The following is a 17,124-nucleotide window of genomic DNA, read 5'->3' on the forward strand; positions in this document are numbered from 1 at the left end:
AACAGAAACAGCTAAATTTATCAGAGTAGCCTGCATAATTGACAATCTATGAGAGAGCAATTTACATTGCAAAATCCATAAACTTTCCTGACATTAATCACCTTTACAGGTTAAAAAATGTCCAAGGAGGAAAAACAGAAAAAAAATTTAAAAAAATAATTAAGTAATCATAATAATAAAAATAGTAATGAATGGCAGGGGGCATTAGGCTATTAAATACCTCATATATTCATTAAATGCACTTCTTACTTTGATCACTGTATATTAAGGGGTTGTGTTGTTTAGCTGTCACCTGTAGAATTAATCTCCTTGAAATAATCTATGAAGGGTTGCCAAATTCTATAAAATTTTTCTTCTTTCTTTTTCAAGGAGAACCTAATTTTCTCTAGCTCCAAATACTTCATAACCTCTCATTAAATTTATATGTGTAGGGGCAGATTTATGTTTCCAATTTAATGATATTAATCTCCGTGCTAGTAAATTGACAAATGAAACCATACTGTGTTCAGCACAGTTTTTTACTATCTCGGAATCTACTATACCTAGAATCGCCTTCAGGAGGTCTAGATCAGATAGGCCTTTGCAATATTCTTGACAGCGTCAGAAAAACACCTTTCCAGTATGCTGACAATTTAGGGCAGCTCCAAAACATATGGGCCAATGAAGCTGGCGCAAGCCTACAACGGTCACATGAAGGGTCTTTATCTGGAAATATCCTGTTCAGTTTTTGTTTAGACCAGTGTAAACGATGTATTATTTTGAATTGTAAGAGACCGTGTCTAGCACACACCAATGAGCTATGAATCTGTTTAAGGGCTGCCTCCCACTGCTCTTCTGCAATTTCTACACCCAAATCTTCCTCCCAGGAAGACTTTGTGTTCTAAAGTTGGTATACTTGTCAACTGGAATAGCGTTTCATATATATATACAAACTTTTTAAAATATTTACAGGTACGAAGTTTTATTATACAAAATAATCCATTATACCCCAAGTTGCCAAATCAATCTGTAATGGAATTGATACTGACACGTGATCCTCACAAGAAAGGGGGTATTTCATATATATATAATGGATTATTTTGTATAATAAAACTTCGTACCTGTAAATATTTTAAAAAGTTTGTCCGAGGTATGTTGTATTTGCTTTGTAGCTGTTCAAATGATGGAAATACTTTGTCAATAAACATGTCTGAAAAGCTATAAATTCCTTTTCCAACCCAATCATCAAATATAGTATTTTTAAATGAGGGAGCAAATAAATGATTTTTAGTAATAGGGCTTTGGAGAGAACCAGCTTGCCAACCGAAAAACCCTCGAATCTGATACCACTACTATTCTGATGATACCCAGCTCTTCCTCTCCTTTCCACCTGGAGCATCAGACATTTCTGCACGCATCGCTGCCTGCCTGTCAGACATCTCTACATGGATGTCTGATCACCACCTACAACTCAACCTCTCCAAAACAGAGATCTTACATGTTCCAGCTGGCCTGTCTTCCTGTTGTGATTTCTCGATCAAACTGGACAACTCACTCATTTTGCCTACCTCCTCAGCTGAGAGTCTAGGAGTGAAGATTGGCTCAGGTCTATCTTTCTCTCAGCACATCGAAGCCACAACCCGGACCTGCAGATACATCCGCAGAATCTGTCCTTACCTCACAACAGACTCTGCGCAACTCCTTGTCCAGGCCATGGTGACATCCCGTCTGGATTACTGGAACTCTCCTGTCTGGCCTTCCTGCTACTGCCATCAAACCTTTACAGCTGATACAGCACACTGCTGCCCGAGTTGTCTTTGACTTGCCAAAGTGTTCCCATATATCTCCTCTACTCATTTCTCTGCACTGGTTTCCCATATCTGCCTGGATCAAATTTAAGACCTGGTTATGGCCTACAAATGGATCAAGTCTTGTAGATACCTGGGAGCAGTTCTATTGATCATTCACTACACCCCAACCAGACTGCTACACTCTTCCACCTCTGCCTGCTTGGTGGTCCCACGCACGAAAGGTAAAGCACAGAGGTTCTCGGTTCTGGCTCAGTTGTGGTGGAATGACCTCCCCCTCTCTCTCAGAAATGCTGAAACTCTGTCCACATTTAAAAAGCATCTGAAAACTCACCTCTTCCAGACTTGCTTTGCCCATGATCTCTTAAGTTCATATAATGTGTAAGATCATGGCCGGATAAACCTTTACGCAGCTACTCCTGTAATGTATGTAAATGTTAGTGTATCTCTAAAAAATTAGTAGGAAGGTGATCAGAAATCGTTGATATTCTCAGTTTTATGCAGCTACTCGTGTGAACATTGGTTCATATGGTGGAAACTAACTTTACTTAATCACGTCTGCAACTATGTCTGTTTCTACTAAGGTAATGCACACATTGTATTTTCTGAGATGTACGTCGTTTTGGAGAAAAGAGTCTGCTAAATGAATAAGTATAAATGTAGAATGGTTGCCTTTGGACCCAAAAGTCATAGGTTTGAATCCCACCTCTACTTCCAGGTGTAGTACCCTTGAGCTACCCTCAGTTATTTTTTTTAATTACTCAGCTGTATAAATGGGTAAATAAATACACAGATTAGCATTTTAAGTCACTTGGGAGCAAAGTGTCTGCTAAATGAATAAATTTAAATGAAGCCTAAAATTATAGACTATTTAAATGTTTGTCTTTGTAATATTATTCAGTTTTTGGTACTGATGATCTGTACTGTCTAATCCAGACAACTCGTTTATTTACATGTACGGGCACATTTTCGGTGGAAGTTTAAGGTATGTATTGTATTGATCAGGAAGTGTTGATTTTAAAAAAAAAAAAAAAAAAAAAAAAAAAAAAAGAGAGAGGAAAAAAATGTAGTTGTAGGTAAACGATGATGCCGGAAGGGGGAGGTGCAGTGCAACATATTGCATAGAGGACTGGGGGGATCGGGGTTGACTCCACTGGACAGTACGTGTCATTTTGTTCTCATTGTGGGTAGATTCTGGCTAATTCTAATTATACATTGGAATAGACAGAATATTATTTTTAGCATGTAGTAATGAATATATTTTGTTAAATAGACAATTTTTATGCATCCTTTCAGGAAACCCTGTACAGACATGGTACTTGTGCCTTCTGATTTTTCAAAGCTGTGTGTGTGTGTGTGTGTGTGTGTGTGTGTGTGTGTGTGTGTGTGTGTGTGTGCTACTTGAGTAACCCCCCCCCAAAAAAAAAAGGTATTTATCTATGTTAGTACCATATTTTGGTGCCCCTTGCCAGTTACTTAGGTTCACCTTATTATAGACGTGGTCCTGTACAGATGGCCACATACCTGAGGACCCCACAGCTCCTCGGTACAAGTAGTGTGAGGGGAGGGGCCATTTTCATCTTGAGCTCTCTGCCCTGCGCTCGACAGCACAGCTCCCTGCAGGCAGGACCAGGCACTGGGGAACGGGAAGCTTTTGGCAGCAGCAGGGTGCAGGAGACCACAGAGCCCCCAACATCCCCTCAAGCGCCATGTTCTTTCATAGACCAGCCCCCCCCGGCCCCGCAACCCCTGCAGTGCTCCTTCCCAGACGGCTCTTTGTAATCTCGTGTTTGTTCCTGTTTTGAATTGCTGCGAAAAAAGCCAGGAGCGGGAGGGGCAAGTCAACTGACGTCTCAATGGCTCCACTGCAGCTGAAAAACAAACTGAACCCTCAGTTATTGCACTGGACTTGTACAATGTTGTTAATAACGTTAAGCATAATATACGCATTTAAAATGTGTATATAATTTCTTTTTTAAATTTTTTTTGGCCACTTTTTGTCATTCAGTCCAACACTCTTTGTTCCTCACACAGTGACTCCAGGGCATCATGGGCCTGTTCTTGTCAGTGCAGACTGGGAAGGCTGTGATGTGATGCTTGTTAGCCGTGTGTGTTTTTCACTTCGCGCTCTGTGTGTATTCATACACACCTGCCTGTGTGCTCTTCCTGCCTGGTGGCCTCTCCTCTGAAGCGGTGCTGCAGTTAGTGTGAGGGACCAGCATTGTCTGTAATATTCAGAGAAGTTATACCAAATAGTGGGAGACTCCATCTCTTCTTATGCCAGGCTTCCAGGGAAGGTTTCATAATTAGATGAGCCTAGAGTATTGCCTGTGGGCTTCGGAACTGGGGGCATCACATTCTGCTATTTAAGTTGAAAATTAAGCTGTAATGTTAATATGTAAAAAATATATATTATGCCTTATACATGTCCTGTAAACATCACAGCTCATGACTGTGTTTTTGAAATGTGGCAAATTTACTGATGATTTTCTGTGAAATGAACTGTTGCTCTGTGCAACATCGTGTTGTAGTTCCCTCAAACTTCGGTCTCGTTCATTCGTTACAGTACATTTTTGCACATATTTTTTAATTCTTCTGTATCAACTTACTGTTTTAGATATGGATACAATTATTTTTTGTCATGTATCTCTGTATAGCTACCTTGACAAATTTAAATGGAATTTCAAGGGCTGCTGGATTGGTTCTGGCTGAGGGACACAAAAACTGCTGCGTTGCCCTTCAGGCAGTCAACAGTTGGCACACTTTTGGCACGCTTTTTACCAGCACTGCTTCAGCACCTCGTTTCGCTCGGGAGGGGGGAATCTTTACTGTTAGTACAGCAATGGAGGGGTAGAAATGGACCCCACAGGGGACGAGCAAACGAGGGCCTGGTCCACGTGCTCCATCCACATGGTCCACACGAACGACTTGACAGGCAAGAAATGCAGCAGAAAACGGTCCCTCCACAAGGGGGCGCTGCGACCTTATTTAGGAAAAAAGGGACCAACGTGCGAACATAAAGTGCAAATATCCATGACAGATAAAAATTAATATTTTAATTGCACAAAAAATAAATTATTTAATTGCACGTCTTTGTCTTATCCGTCATTTTTACTTACTGACCTGTATTTTACACCAGATAAAGGGGAATAACACTTATACTACTAATAATAATCGTAGTAATTTAATTGTTCAGTGGAAAGTTGTACCTACTGGAATAAAATATGGAAATACAGAGCTAGGAATTTAGTGTCCCTTGCTATATTTCGCAGTAATAACTGGAAAGTTTGTGTTCTTTTTGCTCATGTCGGAGAAGTTGCATTTGGCGGTGGCTCGCGAACCTGATTTGGCGGGAACGCAGCGCTGCCACGGGCCGTCCGCGCGCGCGAAAGCGCGTTAATGCCATAATTCCTAATTCCGTTTTCCCTTTAATCTGAGAGTTAGAGCCTAAACAAACGGTCGTGTCCGAGCTTTCTCAACGAGGGTCCTTCGTCTGACCCTTCGTGGTCACAGCCACAGGCCACAGGCGCTCGTCTCCGCGGCGCGAGACGCTAGCCGTGCGCGAAGGCGGGAAAAACCCCTCGGCAGCTGTACTTTCACTGAGTAAAGTAAATACACTGAGTACAGTCAGTGCAGCGAGTACAGCAGTTAGTTCAGTAATTAAGTACAGCAAGCGGACACCCTGTGTGCACTTCCAGTGGTTTCTGTTCTGGAGGAGGACTTTCAGTGTAGTGGCGCCGGGAGCCCGGCAGAAGTAGAAGGACCAGGAGGCCCTCAGCGTCGGGGCCAAAATCGTCTGCATTCGCTCTCCTTGTCTCGTCCCGTCTTTCGCTCGGTGACGAAGCGAAGTACGAAATGACTAAAGCTCCTTTACACCCATCCGAATCCAGGTCCAAAGGAGGCCAGCATTTATTTGTATCATTTCTTATTGACCCCCTCCCCCAGTACACACTGGGTAGGGTACACACCTCACTGTCAGTCGCCTCACTGTGGTATTCGTAGCAGTAAAGTCCTGGTCGGTCTTCGTACCTCTGCAGGAGCGGCAGGTGACTGCAGGGGCCTCCGTGAACAGCCTCGGAAGTGCAGCGGTGCGACGCCCTGCCGAGTTGCGCCTCCGTCGCCGTCGACTAAATGGGATCATGAGGCCCTGAAAGCTGTTATGAGCAGCAACCAGAAATGATTTCCTCAAGTGTCTGATTACTTGAGCGACATGTTAACTGAGCTCGGGCGGGAGATGCCAGATTGCGCCGCCTCCATTCGTGGCTCTTTCAGCCTCGAGTCAGAGATTTTCCTTCATACAGCCCTCTCGCCCCCCGCAAAGCGTCTTAGCGCGTATTGATTTCTTCCCAGTGGCGTAACACCTTCCCACACACACATTCCTTATTGCTTGATTTTTCGAGAAAAGGACCATTGATTATGGGACGCAGGAGTGCTTCCGTTTGCTTCCTTTCACCATGGGGGGGTTCAAAGGAACAAGCTGTCCAGTGGATCTAGGTACAAATTTAATTACTGGGGGTTTGTGTTTGCAGTTTAATTTTTTAAAAAAAAAAATCCAAACTTTCTAAATTGTGGCCATTTTCTAATGTCAGAAAATAGTCTTATCACATAAAAAATATGCGAAATGTTTAACTGTTGTATTGTAATATTTAATTGTATTCCTTGTTTTGCATGATTTTTTTTATCTTTACAAAAGGACAAATTATAGTAACAGGTTCACAGAAATTTAGTTAATGATGCCATATTATTGTCTTGTAACTGTATGTGTGACAAGTCCTTTACACTTCATTCCCAGACCCTCAAGATGTGGGTGTGATGACAGCGTTTAATAACTGAGACCTTCACACACCGTTTGTTTGTTTGTTTGTTTGTGTGTTTGTTTGTGTGTGTGTGTGTGTGTGTGTGTGTGTGTGTGTGTGTGTGTGAGAGAGAGAGGGAGAGAGAAAAAGAGAGAGAGAGAGAGGTGTCCCACTTTGCTCCTGGTTTCCAAGATTCTGGCACATTGAAAAGTTTTCAGGTGTTTTTTTTTTTTTTATTTTTTAAACCTAATTAATCTGTAGTGACACAGTGACACCAGAGAATTATTCCAGCTCAGTTTTCTTCCACATGAAGACATCATTTCGGCAGCGAATTTATTGCTTTCAGTATCACCCTTATTTTACTGATTGGATTGTTCTTGTTAAAGAAAACTTGATCGTTGTCACTATTGTTTTATTACTTTTGAAAATAATTTGGAGTATTTGGTTCTTAAATGTATCATTTAAATAAATATATTGAAACATTCTGAGCACTGCTTGGGTTCTGTGAATCTAACACAGCCTGTTTTTCTGTGAAATGTATGAAGCCATATTCTCATATTGACTTGTATCTGTGTTTGGTTTTTTTTTTAATGGAAGGCACCTTTATGCTCTGGGACAACGTGTGTGGAAGCGATGGAAAAGGCGATATTTCATACTTGTCCAGGTGAAGTACATTTTATTTAAATATTTTATTTCAGATGTGATTAGACCTGTATCTTTTTCATGTAAACTGTAGAAAAACATGTTTTACATGTGGAAGTACAGCAAAAACCCAAGTCAATTAATATGTTTCTGATCCACATGTCAACCAATACCCTGGTAATTTCGTACAACCAAGATTTAAAAAAAGATACATTTAAAAACCAATGAATGAATCAGTGAATGAAATGTAACATGGTGTTTGTGTGCTGTACATGCACGCTGCTTCTGTGTGCTGTTGTGTGTGCAGGTGAGCCAGTACACCTTCGCCATGTGCAGCTACCGTGAGAAGAAGGCTGAGCCCCATGAGCTGCTGCAGCTGGAGGGCTACACAGTGGACTTCTCGGACCCTCAGCCAGGTACTGCACACCTGTAGCCCCCATCAGTCACAGGTCACTGGGGTCTGGGAGATTGTCCATGTTCAGTGTGCTGTGCCTCCCTCTCCTCCTTCTCTCAGGCCTCCAGGGTGGGCGTATGTTCTTCAGTGCTGTGAGGGAGGGTGACCTGGTCGTGTTCGCCAGCGACAGTGAGCAGGACCGTAATCTCTGGGTCCAGGCCATGTACCGGGCCACGGGGCAGTCCTACAAACCGGTACCGCCCTCCCAGAAGCAGAACTGCCAAACAGGACACCTCCAGAATGACTCCCCAGCCTCACTTCTCAGTGGGTATTAAGAGTGTGTGTGTTTGTGTGTCCTCGTGATCTTAGATGTGTGTTTTTGTTGCCTTGTGGATGTGTCAGTCAGGTTTAGCTGGGTCAAAGTAGTGCAGTCGAGGTTAAGGGCTAACTGTCACATGTGAATGTGTGCATGTGTTTGCTTTGGCAGTATAACACACACACACACACACACACACACACAGAAATGCACAAACACATGATCGCACACAGCCTTTTCTGCACTTTCTTCTGCTCTTTTCTCTGAAGGCAGAAGAAGAGAGTGAACATGATCACGTTATTTACCATTGTTTGAACCTTCTGTTCAGTCTGCAGTCGTTTGTTTCTTCGTTCATTCGTTTCTGAACCCCATACAGGCTCCATTCACAGAACTTTGCTCTCATGGGAAAAGGCTATAAAATTGAAGTGCGTTTAAGGTAAGCGTTGGGTGCAGCGCTGACAGCCTGGAGACAATCTCACTCTACATGTCCACTTGTCCTGGTCCTTTTTGTAGGGCCTGTGTTTCTGCTGATGTCGTGTTCACATATATTTCACACCTTAAATGTATTTGTTTAGCTCAAATTTTCATCCAAAGCGACGTAGCACTACATAATTTGTTACATTAACATGCAATTTGTAACTTGTAATAGATTACCCATTGTTACAATTGGATCATTTTTACTGTGTCAGTTCAGGGTAAATACCTTGAGAAAGCGTACTACAGCGGGAAGTGGGAATCAAACCTCGCATCTCCAAAGGGTTCTAACCACTAGAAGTGAGAGAAGTGGGACAAAGAGCACTTTCAGCTGAAGTATTTAAACTAGTAAATTGCATGAAATAAATCCATTTTTATTATCATGTATTATTACCTCAGTATGTCCAGCTTCGGGAATTAAGGGCACATGTTGTAAAAACGAAAAAGGGAAAAAATCCAACCTTTTTAAAAAATAACCAAGTGATTATTTCGATGTTGAAAAGAAATTAATCCTTCCATCTTGTGAGTTGACGGTGTATAATGTGGCACCGTCTTGTACACCACAGAGGCTCGTGGGTCCTGTCTGCACCCATCCGTCTTGGTTGGCGCGATGCCTGTTGAAGCAGCTGCTCACCAAACCCACCCGTACGTGCGCCATACCGTGGACGGCCTCTTCTCACCACGTCCTGTCACACGGGTGTGGCGGCAGTGAAGATAAAGTCCTGCACTCATCTGTCTCTCACAGGTCCTCTGATGGATCAGTGCGATTCCTGAATGTGACTGGACATGTGAAGATGACACCTCCCCCCTCACTCCAGATTGATGTTCCGTTTCCTCATTTGTCTAATAGACTTTAAATATTGACACTTCTCAGAAACACAAACACACACACACACACACACAGAGTCTGAAACCGCCTGTCCCAGGTGGGGTTGCAGTGAACCGGAGCCTAACCTGGCAGCACAGGGCGCAAGGCGGGAGGGGGAGGGGACACACCCAGGACGGGATGCCAATCGGTCACAAGGCACCCCAAACGGGATTCGAACTCCAGACCCACCAGAGAGCGGGACCCGGTCAAACCCGCCGCGCCCCCTGCTTCTCAAAAATCCTTTTGATAATTGTACAGTTTTTTTTTTTTATTGATTAGTAGATCAGCACAGGGTCACAGCACAGAGACGGGGACAGTGCACCGAGAAACATTGCTATGTATGCGCGCAAACACACGGAGCAAGGGCAGAACGTCCTGGGGTGTTACCGAATACAGGTCTATATTGTTACAATTTAAGTGTGCAGTAACGTTGCGGTAATTATTATGGGTTTTTATGAAGAAATCAGTATTCAACAAACTCTTCCTGAACTAATATTTGTAACTCTGCTGCCTGTGTCTAGAGGTCAGCAGGGGGCATAGCGTTTAGAGCTACCACCGTGCACCTGAAGGACCAGGTTTGAACCCCACTTCCTGCTGTAGACCCTTGATCAACGTACTTTGCATGAACTGATACAGTAAGAATTTCCCAGCTGTGTAAATGGGTAAATCAGTGTAATTTAACAATGTAAGCTGCTTTCGAGAAAAGTGTTAAAAGGGAAATTACAGTATCTTTCCCCCAAATATGTGTCCCTTGCCTGCAGCCCACAGTAAACGTACCAGTCTTTGTCTGCATCAGACTGAACACCCTGCTTGCACAGCTTAGTTCAGAGTGCACTGCTGATACAGATGGTATGTTTCGTGTGTGTGTGTGTGTGTGTGTGTGTGTGTGTGTGTGTGTGTGTGTGTTTCTTCAAGCATGAGGACTTTGTAATATGAGTTACAGCAGGAATGTCTCTGATTTCTCAGATCTCTCCATTTTCAGCCCACAATAATAGGAAGTCGCAGCTGTCAGATGCCATATTGTTTCTGGCTCTGTCTGTCTTGTGGTTTTAGGATCTAGTGCGAAACACGCCTCCTACAAGCTCTCTCCCTTTGTCAGGCTTCAGTTATCCTATGGGTGGCACAGCGGGTATTACTGGTGCCTCACGGCTCCTGGGTTGTGGTTTCAAATGTTTGGGCTCAGGCTATGTGGAACTGGGGTCATGATCTCTTTGTGTTCATGTGGGTTTCCTCCCGCAGTGCAGAAATGTACCCCAGGTCAACTGTGGAATCCAAATTGTCCTTTGTGTGTGAGTGAGTGCGACAGAGAGAGATTGGATGGAGGGGCAAGGGGATGGATGCATTAATCTTTCACAGAACTCAAAACACGTGATGAGTGAACATCTTAGGTACTATCGTATCTAGAACTCAGGGTTAGGGTGAGAATACTGTGGTATGAATCGGTAAACATTACGTGAACATTGCCTGTGCCTAAGATGAATTATATGATAAAACAGCTACATTTTGGGGATAGCGGGTAGGTGACAGGTTTGATTTCCACCTCCAGCTGTAGTACTCTTCAGCAAGGTAAATGCCTTCAATCGCTCCAGTAACATTACCCAGGTGTATAAATGGGTAAATAATTGTAAGTATCTTAAAACTGTCTGTTTTTTGGAGAAAAGCATCAGATAAATGAATGAATATCAATTAAATTAAATGTAAATTATTGTAAAGTTGTTTATGTAAAAATGTTAGTTACCTGTCATTAGATCAATAGTAGGATTCTCCCGTATGTTAGTAACTTGTAAAGCTTTTATAGCCAACATTAAAAGTGCTACATACACTGGTGCTCATATGGCCAAAATTATAACCAGAAACATGTCATTAGTAGTTCTCCATAATCATTCAATGTTTTTGAGGTGTGTGATTCTGTGTTTTACACAAAGAACCAGTTTCAGGGAGATGTTATGGACATGCTTTGGAAAAACTCCTGATTCTGTTTTCTCGCCTCATCTTGCTGCAAGGTCTTGAGCGAACGCAACGGCAGGGTGTGGAGGAGCTCATTTCGGCAGTGCCGTGCCGCTTTGACCATGCCGTGCTCTTCTCCATGCTGCAGAGACTGACACTGCAACACCGCATGAACGATTCCTTCTCCTGCCTGGTAAGTTGTGAGTCCACAGAGACCCCCTGCCGTGCAACGTTACCATGTGTCTGGGCTACCGAGGTGTCCAACATGTGGCCCGAGGTTTCACCCAGGAACATTGCCTGTGCCTACCATAAGTACTGTAACTTCTATTGAATCACATGCTAAAACAGCTATAGACACACACTCAAGCACATGCTGCACCTGAAAAAATTTTTTTTTAATTTTCTAGTTTATAGGTTTAATCCAATATCTAAAGAGGGTCATTTTGATCCCAACGTGTTGATTTTGTGGAGTGGCTTCAAAAATTTATAATCACACATTTCAGGAAAGTGTCAAAATATTTTATTACAGCCTCAGGTGATGAATTTTTCATTTGTGTTTCTAGTTTATATAACAGTAGGTTTTTTTTTTTTTTTTTGTGGTATTACAAATTTTAGAATGTATAAGTAAGTTTAACCCCAGACTGGTATGTATGTTTGTTTTTCTGTGTTGCAAAACATGGCATTTTACAATGCATAAATGCAAACTTATGATGTAATGTGTCACAAAATGTAAGTGGGGACACTTTGCCATCCCTTAACATTCAGTACATCACTTGCTATGATTTTACATTTTCACAGTAATGATTGTCACCTTTGCACAAACAAGGTTAAATACCCCTGGCTTTAGTTTGTTAGTGGCCAACTGAGCACATTAAAGGATATTTGACAAATGACAAAAACAACTTGAACTTGATATTTTGTCAAGATTGAGTAAAACAAGCACAATGGTGAGGTTAAGTGCACAAAGTGTCATCTGTGACATTTATACAGTTCTGTTACTCTTTGTTAATCTACTGGAAAAGATACACAACGCAAAGAATGATCTTTTTTCATGCTTATTATTAAGGTAATACTGTATTAGTGTAATGTCGTAAAACACTGCGGTGGCTCTACTGCACATTGCTGTGGTCATGCCAGTAAAATACACTTTAATTGGTGAAGTTAATTGGAGGGAAAGCACATTCCTTCAGTTCCCAGAGGACTGTGGAGAGAAGAGGGTGCGAGATGGCCGCTGTGGAGTGAGGGCGACTCTCAGGCTGTTGTCGCTTTCACATGTCGCTTGGGGATAAATGGTTTCCATCAGTACTTCCCAGATAGGAGCGCTATCCCAGGAGACCACTGTTGTATACCACAGAAGTGCTGGGAAAGGGTCTCATCTCAGATGAGAATTTGCTCGGAGCGAAAGACATGGTAGTCTAGCAAGTGGACAGAGGACATTACACCTGTCCCTCTGTCTCTCTGCCAGGTCTTATTTAACATCCGTTATTTTCTTGTAGAAAAGTCTCTTTTTTTTTTTTTTTCCCCTCTTTCCCTCACACATTCATATAGCTTTATGTGCATTGATCCGGTGAAGGGCATTTGTTGTAAATATTCTCCTGTTGTCAGAAAAACCATCTTACAAATTATGTATTTAAAAATGCATACAAGCTTGCTTATAAAGGTAATTAGTTCCTGAAAAAGCCTTTAAGGTAAATTGTCATAAACTAGACATATCATGAGTTTCAATCTTAAAAAGATTGAATGCATTTCTGAGGCCCAGAACTGACACATTTATGCTAAAATATTACCAAATCCCATTGAAATGGACATTTATTTTATTAGCAAACTTCAGTTATCATAACATAACATGGTCATTTCCCTCAATTATTCTACAGTATTGCATGACCGTTGACCATCTACCGGCACTCGTTCGATCGCACAGTATTTTTTTTCTTCAGTAAAGAAAAATCTAAGAAAACGGAGTAAATGAAGTGACACTCGGTGGACATCGTTGAACAATCCAAACCGTCTCCGATCACTGATAACAGGTGAAACTACAAAACAAGGGCGGATGGGGCGTGAGAGCTGAAGGTGAATTAAACACTACGCAAACTATCACCGAGGAGAGCAGCTCACGATCGCTATGGTGCCCACTCGGCTCAAGGGAGGCGTGCGAAGTCCAAATTCTTTCCTCGTAAATCCAAAGAAATGCCACATAAGCCGAAGCTATTTGACTAAACTTCCCGGAAAGTCAAATTGTCACAACTCCAACAACGGGCCCATCTCGGGCCTTGAGCGTATTATATAGAACGAACATGTTACAATATTTTTAAAAATTTAGTGTCAGAAGCCATTGTTACTAATTAAGTTGCTATACAATACCCTGGATCAGCCCGTAACGTGGCTTAGCTTTTTAGTTTGGGACTCGCTACAGGTGAACTGCGGAGGCAACCGAGTCCTGCGTGTGTGGTGAAGTGTCACATTAGGGATGGGGGAGGATTCTCGCTTTTCCCTCGTCCGACACACTCCACTCACACAAGTGTTGTCATTAAATGAAACATTAGACTGCAGAGTCATGCTCCGCTACAGTGTAATTACTGTCACACCATCCTCTTCCCGCCTGTTAATCACACAATCCGTTCGTTACACACATCTCTGCCGTCACTTCCTATATAGGGTGACAATTAAGAGCCTATTATTCATAAATAAGGCGTCCACGGACAAGTTGGAATAGTAAGACTGTCTTTTTCTTTCTCGTCCCAAAGAAACTCGTGCACGATAGTGGCGCACACTTGAAAGGGGCAGTGAGAATAATGAGGGCAAAAATAATGTTTTGTTTGACATCTGCCGCGAAATGCTGAAATGGTGGCGACAGCCGTCGATAGAAAGGTTTTCGTTACAGCGCCGCGGCACAACGAGGCCCAGCACTCACTCACTCACTCAGTCAGTCAAGGGTTCCGCAAAGAAGAGACCCCGAGGCGGAGAAGAAAGGGTTGAGCGCTTGCCAAGGTCTCCCGCTCCCTCGCAGCTTTGTCAAGTCAGTCGTTTTCCCTCACATTACTTAACAACAGCTCCTTTGTGCCGCAGCCGCACTCACGAGAGAGCGCAGGTACAGCGGTGCTCCGGTCTGGAAGGAGCCGCGTCCACGCGGACGGGGACGTTCGTTCATTAGCGGTAACGAGGCGCTCGGCTCCTTCGTGGCGCGGCCGCTGCCAGCACCATTCGGGCCATCTGTTTGTCACTGTGGAACATCTTGTCGGATTGCGCTCTGCGAAAGGAGGCACTTGTGAAGAGCGCGCGGTGCAATATTAATAGGTCCTAGTCGGAGACGGAGGGAGACAGCGGACGGGGTAGCGGAGAGCGGCCCTAGCGTTAGCTCGTTATCGCAACTGCGGCGTTAGCTCGCGCGCAGGATGCCGTGTCACGCGGCTGCGTGGGCGAGCGGCGCGCGCGTGCTAATTCGCTAACGTCCCTTTTGAGAGGCGTCTTAATTAAGTTCCTGAGTTTCGCGCCCAATTTGGTGCTCGTGCGGCGCTAATTGACCGCGACAAGATTTCAAATTGCTGCGCGCCATCTGCAGTTTTTGTCTTATTTCTGGATTCGAATTAATTGTTAGTAATTAACCTTACACTACCTTTGTTTTACTGCTTAGTGCAGATTAATATTTTCTTAGCAACAAGTTGTTGCGATGAAAGCTGAGCTAATAGTCGCCCTCATTTTGAGACACGCACTGATGCCGAATAAACGCTTTAATTCCAACTATAAATACATGTTTTTGTTTCATTTACGCTCTCAGGAAAAAGTTTGTGAGCCCTTAGGAATTACCTCGATTTCTCCGTTATTCATTATTGCTCATAAAATGATGATCTGATCTTCGACTGATTTACAATAATCTCTTGCGTGATCAATAAACTTGTACTACATTATCTGTTTAAAAAAAAAAGCCCTGAGGCTGTGTGCAGGTTCTGGTGTAATCAGTAATATACAGTGTGGTATGTAACAAAATTGACTGTACTCTCTATGCGTCCTTATCCAAACCGCTCCTTCTGTTGATGTAACGGACTTTTTCTATTCGCTTTGGAGAAGAGCGTCTGATGAACGAATAAATGTACATGTGATGTGTTAAATATTGACAAGAAGTATTTAATTAAAATGAATTAAAGCAGAAACCCAGGTAATTCCAAAGGATTCAGAAACTTTTTTTTGTAATTGTTGGTAATATTATATTACAGTAATAGTTTTTAAATGATCAGTCAAATGTTTGGAACTGTATTAATGTTTTATGTCTCATTAAATCCACAGAACTGATAGTTTTTGGGTGTTTATATACTGTGAGTTATTTAAGTGCTATATTGACACTTATCTGAGCCAACATACACAGCTTAGTTTTTTTTTTTTTTTAAACTATGCCAAAGGATGCTTCTGAGACTGAACCCTGCAACCGGTTCCTTAACCAGTCTGCCACCTGTTGTTTTTTCTCCTCCTTCAAACCTCATCCCCAACACCATGGGTCTGCAGGGCTGGTTCAGCCCTGGCCAGGTCTTTGTCCTGGATGAGTACTGTGCCCGGTACGGCGTGCGCGGCTGCCACCGCCACCTGAGCTACCTGAGGGACCTGATGGAGTATTCGGAGGGGAACGCGCTCATCGACCCCACTCTTCTCCACTATAGCTATGCCTTCTGCGCCTCTCACATCCACGGCAACAGGTATCCCTGGCATGCGTGTCTTTACCACTCCTGAGCTGCTCATGCTCATGGCAACAGGTAACAAGAACTGTCCACTGTTTCCTTGGCAACAAGGACAATTCCCAGTGCTGGGATGTTACTCCTTCTTGGTAGCCCTGCTTAAAGGAAAGCAAGCATGCTGATTAGATATTGGCGTATTACTTAAGTTCCAGTGTAGTAATTTCAGTTTGCACAGGCACAGTTTTTTACACCTTATCTCAGGTGGAGAGGAAAGGAAATGGTTAACATTGTTAGCATTCGGTCAGATTTACTTATATTTTTCCCCCAGAGTTTTGATGTAGTGAGATGTAACAAAAATGAACATATGCCAGTTTCCTTTACCTTGCTGAAGAGATAAAATCCATGTTAGAATCAGGACGTTTAATTTTCACGTGCACGTGTGTGACATTTGTGCGAAAACACCAGGTAAGAACATCATCGATGTTCAGTGGACCACTGAAGTCCTAACAGAGGTTTAGAGGAGTTCACTGCATCCCAGGTTCACAAGAGTTATCACGTAGAGATGTCACGTAGAGAAAATGACAGGAGTTACTGTTTGTGATGATGGTGATGCTCCAACGCAAAGCAATTAACATTAACTATTCCTCAATTATTATCTTGTAATGTTGTTGCCAGAGTAACCTGACATATTTCCAAGGTCTGTTTTGCATTGTGACATTTCCATCTGTGTGGAAAATGAAAGGTTTTGTTTGATCTCCATCTCAGTGATAACACACTAACGTGACACTATAGACAAAAGTCATTTGTGATATTTGTTATACATGTTTATTTTTTTCAGTGCCGGCTAGCAATTAATCAGAAATGTGACTGAAACGGCTGTGTACTTAATTAGACAAGGATACAAGGACACTATGTTCATCTGCCAACGCTTGTTTTTGTTCATTTGTTAACCGTACATATTTTGTTCTTACTCCCATGTACATCATCAGTAGTTTGTTATATTGCCACTTATCCAAAATACCCTCATTTGACTTTCTGTGTGTTAAACGCAAATTTCTGTGCTTCCGCTGTTTGTTAGCTAATTTAGACAATTAGGAAAAGCAATGATTACCCTCTCTGCCTAATCACCACCTATAAATGTGGAAAATTGCTCTAACTGGCTTTTTGTCAGTCGGCTCTCTCATTGGAATAATTAATTTGCAATGCGAGCGTGCGGGACTGGGGGGCACATGTGGA

At 42.7% G+C, this 17,124-nt stretch overlaps 1 protein-coding gene across 2 annotated transcripts in view; it reads left to right on the forward strand.

The window, feature by feature from the left end:
• Positions 1–17,124, forward strand: part of LOC108931435 (calcium-dependent secretion activator 2-like) — an 86,807-nt gene that overhangs the window by 37,732 nt on the left and 31,951 nt on the right. For both annotated transcript variants that reach the window (XM_029246819.1, XM_029246815.1), the window contains exons 9-13: positions 7,181–7,247; positions 7,533–7,641; positions 7,740–7,943; positions 11,281–11,417; positions 15,722–15,909. In XM_029246819.1, coding sequence (XP_029102652.1) covers positions 7,181–7,247; positions 7,533–7,641; positions 7,740–7,943; positions 11,281–11,417; positions 15,722–15,909 — 705 coding nt within the window. The remainder of the gene's footprint in view (positions 1–7,180; positions 7,248–7,532; positions 7,642–7,739; positions 7,944–11,280; positions 11,418–15,721; positions 15,910–17,124) is intronic.

The sequence above is a fragment of the Scleropages formosus genome, chromosome 2, assembly GCF_900964775.1.
Source record: "Scleropages formosus chromosome 2, fSclFor1.1, whole genome shotgun sequence".
Classification (NCBI taxonomy): domain Eukaryota; kingdom Metazoa; phylum Chordata; class Actinopteri; order Osteoglossiformes; family Osteoglossidae; genus Scleropages; species Scleropages formosus.